Source organism: Bombyx mandarina, chromosome 26 (assembly GCF_030267445.1).
Source record: "Bombyx mandarina strain Sakado chromosome 26, ASM3026744v2".
NCBI classification, from domain to species: domain Eukaryota; kingdom Metazoa; phylum Arthropoda; class Insecta; order Lepidoptera; family Bombycidae; genus Bombyx; species Bombyx mandarina.
The window spans coordinates 8,289,749-8,303,150 of record NC_143232.1 but is presented as its reverse complement, the minus strand read 5'-3'; the positions used below and the strand labels follow the sequence as shown (position 1 = coordinate 8,303,150).

Genomic DNA, 13,402 nt, shown 5'->3' with positions numbered 1-13,402 from the left:
CGGCGGGCGTGGCGCCGCGTCACGCTGCGTCATGCCGCAGCGAGAGAGAGCAGTACGAGTGAGTGTTACCGCAGTGCGCGAGCGGCGCGTGCCTGTGCGGCGAGCAGGCGGCGGGCGTGGCGCCGCGTCACGCTGCGTCATGCCGCAGCGAGAGAGAGCAGTACGAGTGAGTGTTACCGCAGTGCGCGAGCGGCGCGTGCCTGTGCGGCGAGCAGGCGGCGGGCGTGGCGCCGCGTCACGCTGCGTCATGCCGCAGCGAGAGAGAGCAGTACGAGTGAGAGTTACCGCAGTGCACGAGCGGCGCGTGCCTGTGCGGCGAGCAGGCGGCGGGCGTGGCGCCGCGTCACGCTGCGTCATGCCGCAGCGAGAGAGAGCAGTACGAGTGAGAGTTACCGCAGTGCGCGAGCGGCGCGTGCCTGTGCGGCGAGCAGGCGGCGGGCGTGGCGCCGCGTCACGCTGCGTCATGCCGCAGCGAGAGAGAGCAGTACGAGTGAGTGTTACCGCAGTGCGCGAGCGGCGCGTGCCTGTGCGGCGAGCAGGCGGCGGGCGTGGCGCCGCGTCACGCTGCGTCATGCCGCAGCGAGAGAGAGCAGTACGAGTGAGAGTTACCGCAGTGCGCGAGCGGCGCGTGCCTGTGCGGCGAGCAGGCGGCGGGCGTGGCGCCGCGTCACGCTGCGTCATGCCGCAGCGAGAGAGAGCAGTACGAGTGAGAGTTACCGCATTGCGCGAGCGGCGCGTGCCTGTGCGGCGAGCAGGCGGCGGGCGTGGCGCCGCGTCACGCTGCGTCGTGCCGCAGTGAGAGAGAGCAGTACGAGTGAGAGTTACCGCAGTGCACGAGCGGCGCGTGCCTGTGCGGCGAGCAGGCGGCGGGCGTGGCGCCGCGTCACGCTGCGTCATGCCGCAGCGAGAGAGAGCAGTACGAGTGAGAGTTACCGCAGTGCGCGAGCGGCGCGTGCCTGTGCGGCGAGCAGGCGGCGGGCGTGGCGCCGCGTCACGCTGCGTCATGCCGCAGCGAGAGAGAGCAGTACGAGTGAGTGTTACCGCAGTGCGCGAGCGGCGCGTGCCTGTGCGGCGAGCAGGCGGCGGGCGTGGCGCCGCGTCACGCTGCGTCATGCCGCAGCGAGAGAGAGCAGTACGAGTGAGAGTTACCGCAGTGCGCGAGCGGCGCGTGCCTGTGCGGCGAGCAGGCGGCGGGCGTGGCGCCGCGTCACGCTGCGTCATGCCGCAGCGAGAGAGAGCAGTACGAGTGAGAGTTACCGCATTGCGCGAGCGGCGCGTGCCTGTGCGGCGAGCAGGCGGCGGGCGTGGCGCCGCGTCACGCTGCGTCGTGCCGCAGTGAGAGAGAGCAGTACGAGTGAGAGTTACCGCAGTGCGCGAGCGGCGCGTGCCTGTGCGGCGAGCAGGCGGAGGGCGTGGCGCCGCGTCACGCTGCGTCATGCCGCAGCGAGAGAGAGCAGTACGAGTGAGAGTTACCGCAGTGCGCGAGCGGCGCGTGCCTGTGCGGCGAGCAGGCGGCGGGCGTGGCGCCGCGTCACGCTGCGTCATGCCGCAGCGAGAGAGAGCAGTACGAGTGAGAGTTACCGCAGTGCGCGAGCGGCGCGTGCCTGTGCGGCGAGCAGGCGGCGGGCGTGGCGCCGCGTCACGCTGCGTCGTGCCGCAGTGAGAGAGAGCAGTACGAGTGAGAGTTACCGCAGTGCGCGAGCGGCGCGTGCCTGTGCGGCGAGCAGGCGGCGGGCGTGGCGCCGCGTCACGCTGCGTCATGCCGCAGTGAGAGAGAGCAGTACGAGTGAGAGTTACCGCAGTGCGCGAGCGGCGCGTGCCTGTGCGGCGAGCAGGCGGCGGGCGTGGCGCCGCGTCACGCTGCGTCATGCCGCAGTGAGAGAGAGCAGTACGAGTGAGAGTTACCGCAGTGCGCGAGCGGCGCGTGCCTGTGCGGCGAGCAGGCGGCGGGCGTGGCGCCGCGTCACGCTGCGTCATGCCGCAGTGAGAGAGAGCAGTACGAGTGAGAGTTACCGCAGTGCGCGAGCGGCGCGTGCCTGTGCGGCGAGCAGGCGGCGGGCGTGGCGCCGCGTCACGCTGCGTCATGCCGCAGTGAGAGAGAGCAGTACGAGTGAGAGTTACCGCAGTGCGCGAGCGGCGCGTGCCTGTGCGGCGAGCAGGCGGCGGGCGTGGCGTTGTGCCAGCGCACGGGCTCGGTGTCCAGCCGCGCGCGCCACACCTCGTTGCTCAGCCGGCCAGCTCTACCCTCCAATCCTGCCAACCCCCCACTAAAGGGGGCGATCGAGTGATTACTTATTTATAAATTACTACTACAAATATTTTATTCATAAGTAATATCTAAAGCTGTTTGAAGTGTTTGGTGAAGGTGTTTCTATCTAAAGATATTTGTTGTGACGCGAACTGCTGTGCGAGAGAGAGATGACAATATATACTTTTCTTTGTCTTTAATAACTTTCATTGTATAACAACTGAACCGATCAAGGAAGCTACAAGTACGATTAACACGTGAATATGGGCTCACCCCCGCTCCGGGTCGTCGCTGGCCACGGCGCCCCCGTACACGATGAGCTCGTGCCCGTACAGCACGGCGGAGTGCGCGGAGCGGGCGGCGGGCGCGTCCCCGTGCGCCGGGACGCTCTGCCACACGCCGGTCGACACTTTATACCTTGAAACAAAACAAACGAATTCTAGTCATGGCGCATATTTTTTTATTGCTTAGATATGGGTGGACGAGCTAACAGCCCACCTGGTGTTAAGTGGTTACCGGAGCCCATAGATATCTACCACGTAAACAACAGCTGCCCCACCCTTCGAACGCATTACTGCTTCACGGCAGAAATAGGCAGGACGGTTGTACCTACCCGAGCGGACTCACAAGAAGTCCTACCACCAGTAATTACGCAAATTATAATTTTGCGGGTTTGGTTTTTATTACACGATGTTATTCCTTCACCGTGGAAGACAATCGTGAACATTTCTTGAGTACGTATTTCATTAGAAAAATAGGTACAGTAACCGGCAAACTTCTTGAGCAAATGACCTTGACTGCGCAGAACCGAATTTTAGATCACTTTGGTGGTGAGGGTGAGGCGCGACGGCAGGGGAAATCGTATCGAGCGCGTTATTGGTAGATCAGTCGAACCTTGCGTCCCGCACCGCGCCCTCGTTCCGCTTGCTCCCTAATGTACGCTTGCGTACAGTGAAAAGTCTATCGTTATTAATCGTTAAGTTATTTGTTATAATTGCTTGTTGACTTTGTTGCCATTGCTATTTGTTGAGTGTTTGTTGATTTTTTATAAAAAATACGCTATGCCGCGACAAACTGGGTGTAGTATTCAAAAGAAAGGGTAGAAAAATTGTGTACGACGTATATTGCTTAATTATAAAACACGGGGAAGAATGATATGGAAAAAGTAAAACAGATTTCGGAAGCAACAAAAACATCAGTGAGTACTGTTAGGTGCATTATTAACGAAGCTAAAGGCTCTGGCTTGCTCGCCATGTTTCAGAAAGAAAAGATCAGGGAAAAAGAAAGTTACCGGAATGGATAGTTTCGTTCAATCTGTAATAAAAAGATGTAATCATCATAACTACATAACAAGCAGCGAAACTCCGTATCGTAGAAAGGCTTCAAAAAATTTAAAGAAGATATACATTTTAATGGCTCGGAATGAAGTTTACGACGAATTATAAAAGAGCTAGGCTTCAGATGGAAAAAATAATAATCGGAACCTGGTAAGTGAAAAAAGTTACATTCGATTACTACGAATCGAATATCTTCAAAAAATAATTAATTATAGACAAAAAAGAAGACCGAACCGACCGAGTTGTAAACTACACCGATGAGCCTTATGTCGACTCATCACGATGATAGCGACTCGGGTGATGAAAACAGTGGTGATGATGATGGTCAAGATTATGATAACGAAAAAAAAATTACAAATACCTGCTTCGCTTCAACTGAAACAAGACCTGGCAACAGCTCTAGTTTTGATTTAATAGAAGGAATATCTATTTTACCCCAAGATTAAATTATTACAATTATTAACCTATATTTTTTGTTGATGTTCTAATAAATATATAAATAAATACATATGTTGATTTTAATAATTTAATTGCATTATGACGCAGACTAAATAATGTTTTTGCACGTGAGTGTACCATGCGCGAACTTACCCCCACTACGTCAACAAATGCTCAAGAAGTTTGCCGGCTATTATACCCGCTTGAGATTCGACGCCGGTGCATCGCTCAACACGAATGCACCGGACGTCTTACCGGTTAGGCCACGACGAGTTCCTAAATACAAAACGAACGTCGTCTACATTAGTGTAACATTTTAACCATAGTCTATATACTAATATATAAATCTACAGTAGTTTTTACGGATATTCCGTTATAACTACTGAACCATGCATCCGATTGACTTGAAACTTGGTATTCGTGTAGAAAATACATGTACTTAATGGATAGGCTAATATTTATATAAGTGTTGGACTCCCTACACCAGTTGCGGGGGCGTTGATGATGAGAATCTTTGTGGGGGTGAGAAATAATAATGTTAATTTTAAATGCCCAGCGAAGCGGACGGGTACAGCTAGTTTTTAATAATGTCGTAACACCAAAAGTTCAATTATTTAAATGTTTTTGTTTCCTACCTAAGCTGATAAGCCTTAAAGGTTATGCCAGTGTAACCGAACGTAGGTGAGCTCACGGGGTTCAAACCTGACGACGTTGCTAACCACTGATAAGATCCGGCCAGAAGCTCAGTGGCTGTGTCTGTGGGTTAATTTACGGTGACCGGTACTTGAGGTACTTAGAACCACCGTAAGTAGATGGGGAGGATCCGAAATGACGTGTTTTTAAATCAAAATTTATCGACAACTAGCTGACACATCAAAGGGAAAACAAAATTGTCATTATTATTTAATTCCGAGCGTTTTCATATTTATCTACCTTTTAAACCCTTCTCTGGACTTCCTCCACAAATAATTCAAGACCAAAATTAGCCAAATCGGTCAAGCCGTTCTCGAGTTTTAGCGAGACTAACGAACAGCAATTCATTTTTATATATATAGATATTCACGGCTTACCTATACAAGAATTCGACTTGCGAGAATGTCTCCCCGCCGACTCGTATCAAGTCCTCTCCGTAGGCGAGCAGCACGTGTCCCGCGGACGCGGGGGGCGGAGCGTGCACGCTGTTGACGTCCTCCCCCCGCTCCCGCCACGCCCACCGCCACCCCGCGCTCGCCCTCTCCCTCCCGCAGTCCTCCCCGGCGCGGGTCGGCGCGCACTCGCAGCCGGTCGCTTTGCACCTACCCCAACCCAGCGCTGAGTTGCATTCGTCTGAAATGAAACTTCCATCAATTAATAGTCTAGAAACTCTAAAATTCTCAATTTTTTTTATTTATGTTTTATTGCTTAGACTCACTCGGACTTAGACGAGCTCACAGCCAACCTGGTGTTAAGTGGTTACTGGAGCCCATAGCCATCTACAACGTAAATGCGCCACCCACCTTGAGATAAAAGCTCTAAGGTCTCAAGTATAGTTACAACGGCTGCCCCACCCTTCAAACCGAAACGCATTACTGCTTCACGGCAGAAATAGGCGCGGACTCACAAGAGGTCCTACCACCAGTGTATTTATTATTCCACTAGGGGCCGGCACAGCGGATTTCTCTATTCCATTCTCTTCTATCAGCCGTCATCTCAACACTCACTCCTCTCTCTCTCATATTGTCATTCACACATTCCATTCATGTCTTCTTCAGTCGACCTCTTCCCCCTTTACCATGCACTAAAAAATAAAACTGACCAGGACATAGCGGTTGATCACAAGCGATTCCGGTCCAGAAGGGTTCACATTTGCAAGTTCCGTCGTCACATTCACCGTGATCTGAAAAAAAGAACCATTCTTAAATGTAATAGAGTTAATTTCAGAGTTTTATTTATTTATTAAGTTTTTTTGCTTAGGCGGATGGACGAGCTCACGATGTTAAATGGTAACCGGAGCCCATAGACATCTACAATTACGCAAATTATAACTTTGCGGGTTTGGTTTTTATTACAGGATGTTATTCCTTCACAGCGGATGTCAATCATGAACATTTTGTTAAGTGCGTATTTCATTGGAAAAATTGATACTTGCCAGCGGGATTCGAACACCGGTGCATCTCTACATACGAATTCACCGGACGTCTTATCCTTTAGGCCACGAAGACTTCAAAGTTTTACCGTTACAAAACGTTTAAAAATATTAAATATTTCGTGATACAGCTTCAAAGGACTCTAGTCCTTTTTTTACGACCGGCGGTTTCTGAAAGTAATAATGTTGTATTGCACCCGGAATTTTCAGACACTCCAACCTAAAGTCAGATAGTTTCTGACTTCAGCCCCTGTTTCCTTGACCTTCGATCTTGACAGTAATTTAACCTGTCTGAGCTGCAAGATATATTTTACATTGTGCAGCCTTCAAGAGGCATCCAAATAATTAACAAAAAACAAACCCATGTATTATATTAACCCTTTGCATTAGCAAATTCTCTCAGGTCGAGCCTGTGAGCTCACCTACCCGTCCGCGAGTAGTTGGAATAACCTCTTATCAAATCAAATCAAAACAAAAAAAAAATTAACATAAATGAAAGTCCATACTTGTTGAACGTCAAAAAGAACTACCGCCAATTCACAAAAACTAACCTCCGTCGTGAGAAGAACTGGCAAGAAACTCAGCGAGCATGTCTTTTTTTTTTAATATTAGATTTTTTTTAAATATTCACAGGCTAACAGCGAATAGGTAGGGGGGAAAAAATGGTTCTTTTTGTCGTTTGTAATTAAATCATGCGGTTAGCGAGACTCACCTCTCGAGTGCAAAGGGTTATATATAAAGAAAACTGTTTGAAATAATAATAATAAAAATAACTAAATAACCTTCACTGAATACATTTTAATATTGCAATAGCAGTTCGAGCGATTGAACCAAGCAGGAAAACGAGTTAACATATCGATTCATTTATATGCAAGACTTCATTATTTACAAACGAAAAGAATCTCAGAGATCCTCATTCAAGTATTTAGCGCGAAGTTCCGGTGCTCGCTTACATACAATATACCAATAAATTCATACGGCGAGCGACCTTAAAGCCCACTTGAGAAAAAACTGTTCAAAGAAATGTTATCCTCCAATGCTCAATTGAGATAAACATAAACGATACACACAGTGGCATAATAAATAAAGGATTTAATTGAATATGCAAATTCGAAAAGGGCACATGTCGCATATTTTGTTAAATACGTTTTTTTAATATGTAGTTTTGAGGCTTACCTACACCCATTTTATAATAATTACAGTAATTTTAAATTGCTAATTAACACTAAAATATATCTCAAAAGTTAATATTTTAAATTTGACACTGCTTTAGAAAATAATCAGTTTTTTTTTTCCTTTCCTGAACATTTTCAGAGATGTGCCCTTTTCGAAATTGCATATTCAATTTGTTTTTAACGTAAAAATGTGTTAACAAATCAGCCGGAAATTTGTAAAAGCTCATATTTTGAGAATCTTTTTTTAATACCCTTATAGGCAGACGAGCATACGGCCCACCTGACGCTGAGCGATAGCCGTTGTCCATGGACGTTAACAACCCCAGGGGCACAGCCAAGCTGCTGCCTTACCATGTTAATCTTACGAGAACATTTCAACTACTTGACTTTGCTACCACGAAGGGTCGGGTATAATAGGTCATATTACGAATTGGATATTTCTGAAACGTTTTCAGCGATAAAAGGTGACAGCAGTTTGTATAATTTTAAAATTTCGCTATCAGGTCTCATGGTGGATGGTGGTATTCAAGATGTCTGCAGGCTAGGTTCCAGCAAGCGTCCGATGGTTCGTCACTGTTTAAACCCAACCAAAGCAATAAAATAATATTAAAATTTCGATCACCGTCGACAAACAATCCACACGAATTGTTTTAACGCAGATATTTAAACCTTAATTTGATTTGACTGCACCCAATCCGTCTTTTCGTTATGGGTACACTCACTCAAGAGACTTGCCGCAGGGAATTTTTAGTATTTCAACAGGAACCTCATTTATACACAGACAATGCTACCCATACTCTTGCAAATCCTTTAGTCGCCATTTAAGGCCCCTGAGAAAGGAATGCGGTGTAGCTATTTTGGGTCGCAATGTTGTCAACGTCGCCCAAAACACGTCATTACGGATCCTCCCGATCCATTAACGGTGCTTTTAGGTACCACAAGCACCGGCCTCCGCGAAACCGTCGCTGGCGACGAAGGGCTCGACGAGCGAATTAACCCATAGATAGACACAGCTCACTGAGTTTCTCGCCGGATCTTCTCAGTGGGTCGCGTTTCAGATCCGGTGGTAGATTCTGCGAAGCATTGCTCTTGCTAGGGCCAGTGTTAGCATCACTCCGGTTTGAGCCCCGTGAGCTCACCTACATGTTAGGACGAAGCTGACATAGCCTCTCAAGGCTATCAGCATAGGTAGGAAAAAAAAGGCCGACAGCACACAGCCAAATTTCCATCGTGTTTAATAAGTATCTAACTATATCAAACTCACTTGAGCAGTTAGTAAGGTGATCATTTGACGGGCAGGAATACGCCGCGTACGTAACATTGAAACCTTCCATTACGTAGGCGTCGTCCGAGAAGAAATGCAGTAAGGCGAAACCGGAGCGCGCCACCACTTGCCGGGTCCAGCTCGAGTCTTGTTTCTCTAGAACACCGCTGAAATTATTATTTGTATATTTAGTAAATGTGTGATAGAGAATAAAGCCGGCTTTTGACTATGGGATATAATCTGATTAATACGTGAAGCAAAAATTTTGTACCCCTTTTTACGAAAATTACGCGGACGAAGGAGTATGAAATTTCCCACACTGATAGAGAATACAGAGAAGGAGAGCAGAATGTTTTTTTTTTTTTAATTATGCTTAAAAATACATTAAATCAATAAAAAAAAAACATTACACCCAGTACCATGTATTTGACACACACACGCATGCATACTGCATAGTCTGTGGTCAAATTGAGAATAGATTAAATATGTACATATTGTTTGTCTTTATTAATATTTGTCTAAAGTGTAGTCTAGGCGAAATCTATGATTATAGAAGTAGGTATAATAAATAGTATTTGACAATCGAATCATAATAGTGTGTAAACTTATAATTTCAATTAATTATAGTCGAATTTCGACTACCGGGGGACCACTATTTTTTAGTATTTTATTACTATTTTAGTATAATATATATTACAATGACATGTTGAGATATCATATTTTATCGCTCATCATACATTTTGTACGAGACCGTTCATACTGTGCTATAATATATATTACATCCCAAACTATAAATATTTTTTCGACCAAATAAGCGATATTTTGAAGGAGGATATTTTGAAGGAGTATATTTTACCTCATGTGCCCGGACACCGCCCCTCCCTCCCCCAGCCTCGTCCTCAGTTTGAATGGTGACAGACGAGTCAACTGATGACGTATTTTGAATTACATCATACAGTGTGAACAGAAATTGCGGGATGTAATATGTAGCTCAAAATGTGATATCCCATAATCAAAAGTCGGTTTAGTAGGTCAATAAATGTGTTACATACGCGGCAAACCTTCATCACCTTATAGCTTGAGCCAAAGCTAAGGTGTGTTGCCCTAAATACTCAAACCGATCACAATTCAATACATGTAGTCTCTGGGGAAATAGATACCATCATCTGAGTTTAAAGGGTTTTATTTTTCATGACAAAACAACATAATATGTATTTATATTAAAAAAACAAACCCAATACAGAATTATGTTAAAATTTTATGTCATTAAGTCGTTCAAAACCAATTACGAAAATCTATATGAGGAGACATATTTATTTTTTATTTTTTTTGTTGCCCTTGTAGGCAGACGAGCATACGGCCCACCTGATGGTGTGTGGTTACCGTCGCCCATGGACTTCAGCAATGCCAGGGGCAGAGCTAACTGCTGCATACCGTTGAGTACTCTCCACAAGCCTCGTTTGAAGAAGGACAAGTCATAACGCTCGGGAAACACCATGGAGGGGAGCTCATTCCAAAACCGGATTGGTAAAAAACCAAGTTAATAAAAATTTTGTAAGATTTTTAGAAAAATTTAGTTTAGTAGAAAAGAAAAATTTAGTTTAGTAAGAGCACATAAAATACCTGAAAACAGCTAACAATTTCTCAGCTCTAACACTGTCTCCATCATAAACATACAAATGGTCCCATCCACACTCTGTTGCAAAACTCTCCAGTCTAATTCTGATGGGGGGAGGCGTTGGCCCGACCCGCGGCGGACTCAGCAGCCAAGTGCATTGCGTGCTAACACTGTAGTTGCCAAGACCATCAGTAATTATCCCTGTCGGTGTAGTTAGACTGAAAACAAAAACAAAACAAGTATTCAATATACATATTCGAGTTGAATTTATCTTTAAATATTCACATTTTTTTGGAATTTCTATGCTGTAGTTATTCGCTGATAGCCTAAGGGGCTATACACATAGATGGGTCTTTTTTTTGGATTTTGGCACCCATGTTTCAAAGTAAACAGTGGAATAATATTGTGTGAACTGACAACTATTCGAATAATAATAATTGGACAGCAAGCCACAAGATTCAGAGCATCATAGATGGTTGTAGATACAATACAGCTTATGCACATTAGATTATTAAACCGAAAAAGAAATATTTATTTGGGTCAGTAAATGTTCCACCTGTATAAAATTCTCTACAGTTTTTGCTAGTCACAGTAGACATAATTGAAATTTCTTTTACCACTTACTTATTTATTTATTTTTATTATTGTAATTATAATTTTTCCAACATTTCAAATACTGGTTTTTGTAATGAATGAATGACTGACTGTCAGTAAGGGAAAATTTAGGCCATAGATGTAGTTGTAATTATAGTTATGTATAAATTTCTCTAAGCAAAATTTTATTTATAAAATTACTGGCTGGCTTGGAATCGTAGCTTACTACTGGAAAGTTATAAAAAAATGTGAACTGTAACAGATCTTCAAGATACTTTTTCTAAATGCACCATAATCTACTCAGATACAGAAATCAGATTAGTAATAATGACAAGCACATTTCCTTCTTTTTATAAAACTAAAGATCTAATATCATGATAACACACATTATTTAATATTCTAATAAACATAAAATTACAATGCTGTTTATTTGGTTCAAAGTTTTCAAAGTACATAGATATTATCTGTTTGCTTTGAAAAAACCCAAACTCATTTGTTATTGTGATGATAATTAATATTATCACTGTGGTTATGTGATTCATGTGGTGAGATAAACAGTTATTTTCTGTCATTTACAATTTCACAGACTTAATAAGGTCATGGCAGTATTACTGGTAATTATCATATTATATAACATTTAGCTATGCCATAATTGCCTTGTAGGGTAGCACTTATTGATAATGTATATTGTCATAAGGATCTGGTGAATTCACCCAGCAAATCAAATTCGAAGTATCAATGAAAATGTAGCAATATATGCTGTATTCTTCAAAACTTGATGGTAACAATGTACACTTTGGTACCTAACCGTTTAGGATCATGATAGCCTAGATAATTTAGTAAATTTATATATCTATCCTCTGGTTATTTACTTTTCTTATAAGCACTGTAATTATGTAGAAAAAATGTCAATCCAGAGCTTAATCCTTGGCATAGGACAGATTATAACCGTTACTATATTCTAAATTTAGAACCACTGAAGTCATGAGACACACATAATTTATAACAAAATCAAATTTACCTGTTTATGAATACTAACCTGATTTTAAATCAAGTTGTATTTCTTATTAAATACCACTTGGTTATTGCAAAAGCAAGTTTCCTTTTTTACAATCCTTTTTTTTTATGATTGAAGCATTACTAGTGGCCTTTTCAGTTTCACAAGAACAGGATAGTCTCTAATTGAGGCAGTGTCTGTGAGATATACTAAGTTAGAAAACTATGATCACATAAACCACTTTATTTAAGAACTGTGTTATAACAAATCAAGAACAGCAGAGCCACATACTTGTATCTTCTGATTAACAATAAAGATTCACCGAGTTAAAAATTGTGGGTTTACAATCCTGCTATGTCTTCTATTGTGGAAAACAAATATTTACTCCATGAAACTAGTACTAAAAGGGTACTAAGCATAACTTCATATAAATAACAGGATTCTAAGCGGCCTCTGTTAAAAATATGTATTTGGCCTTATTCTATTATTTTAGTCATATTTTTGCAGTCATTATCTTAATGTCCATTAAAAATATGATTATTGCTTTAATTTTAACTGCATTCCTTATTCAAGAAACTAAATTAAAATTTGTTAGTGTCCTGTTATGTGTGTGTGTTAATAAAACTTAGTTATAATCATTGTACTAGCATTAGCTTCTGTCTACTTTAAGAGATACAATAATCTAATGTGCAGTGGTTATGCATGTTAATTTTTTGTTTTATTTATTAATGAACAAAGCTAAATTGTTAGTGTTATAATCTAAACAAATTATCAGTTTTAGAGTGAAAATGTGAAACAGTAAATAAATATTTAAAAAACTAAAATAATACTTGTAATCTTTCTTGGAATTTCAATGAGATATTACTGTACTTCTGGGAGATTGTGTGTTAATCAGCCGGAGATGCGGTCGCGACCTTCAGGAATTGAAGAAGCCAAACAGTTTAATTGGATAAGCCTCTGTATTGCTTTCTCTCGCCAATTTTCATTCACAATGCGTATGAAAGAGGTCACTGAACTATCAATGATAGAATAAGTTTAGGACAATTTGATCTGGCTTACGGTACTTACTTGACTTTCCCGCCGCAGAACTGGCACTCAGGGCCCTGCCAACCCTCGAAACACACACAGGTATCATTGTTACACTCACCGTTCGTACAGTTATGTTCACTACACTTCGAAAGAACACCATGACAAAACAATAACACTATCAAAACGGAACAAAGAAAAGGCGAGAACCATGAACATTTTCGTCGGTACTTGGATTTGAACAAAAATAAAAACATTTGTAGGGATTCTACCATTTTGATGTATGCATTTTCAACGAGTTTTGTTAGCACGAACGTAAAGCGTCGTAAGACATAAACGTCGCTTTCGTACGGTACTGGATTTGGTGTTGTCATACGTGGTAAATGTCGGACTGTTACAGGAAATAAAATAACCAATGTAGAACCTAGAACTGACTTTATGGGATTTTAAAAATACTTCAATTACAATAAAAAAAATTATCATTATTTTTCTATCCTTGTTATTCGTTAAATATTATCTTTTCTTTGACTGTTCTAAATGAATCGAGCTAAAAACCCTAATGTAAACCAAACAGATCAAG

The 13,402-nt window shown here is 43.3% G+C and overlaps 1 protein-coding gene across 1 annotated transcript in view; it reads right to left on the bottom strand.

Annotated features, from left to right (window-relative positions):
* dsd (attractin-like protein dsd) overlaps nucleotides 1-13,199 on the bottom strand; it is a 29,454-nt gene extending 16,255 nt beyond the window's left edge. The window contains exons 1-7 of the mRNA XM_089738925.1: nucleotides 12,865-13,199; nucleotides 10,211-10,423; nucleotides 8,588-8,754; nucleotides 5,819-5,899; nucleotides 5,094-5,349; nucleotides 2,522-2,665; nucleotides 2,122-2,267 (exon numbers count right to left, since the gene is read on the bottom strand). Coding sequence (XP_089595051.1) covers nucleotides 2,122-2,267; nucleotides 2,522-2,665; nucleotides 5,094-5,349; nucleotides 5,819-5,899; nucleotides 8,588-8,754; nucleotides 10,211-10,423; nucleotides 12,865-13,196 — 1,339 coding nt within the window. The 5' untranslated portion in view covers nucleotides 13,197-13,199. The remainder of the gene's footprint in view (nucleotides 1-2,121; nucleotides 2,268-2,521; nucleotides 2,666-5,093; nucleotides 5,350-5,818; nucleotides 5,900-8,587; nucleotides 8,755-10,210; nucleotides 10,424-12,864) is intronic.
* Between the last annotated feature and the right edge of the window lie 203 nt (nucleotides 13,200-13,402).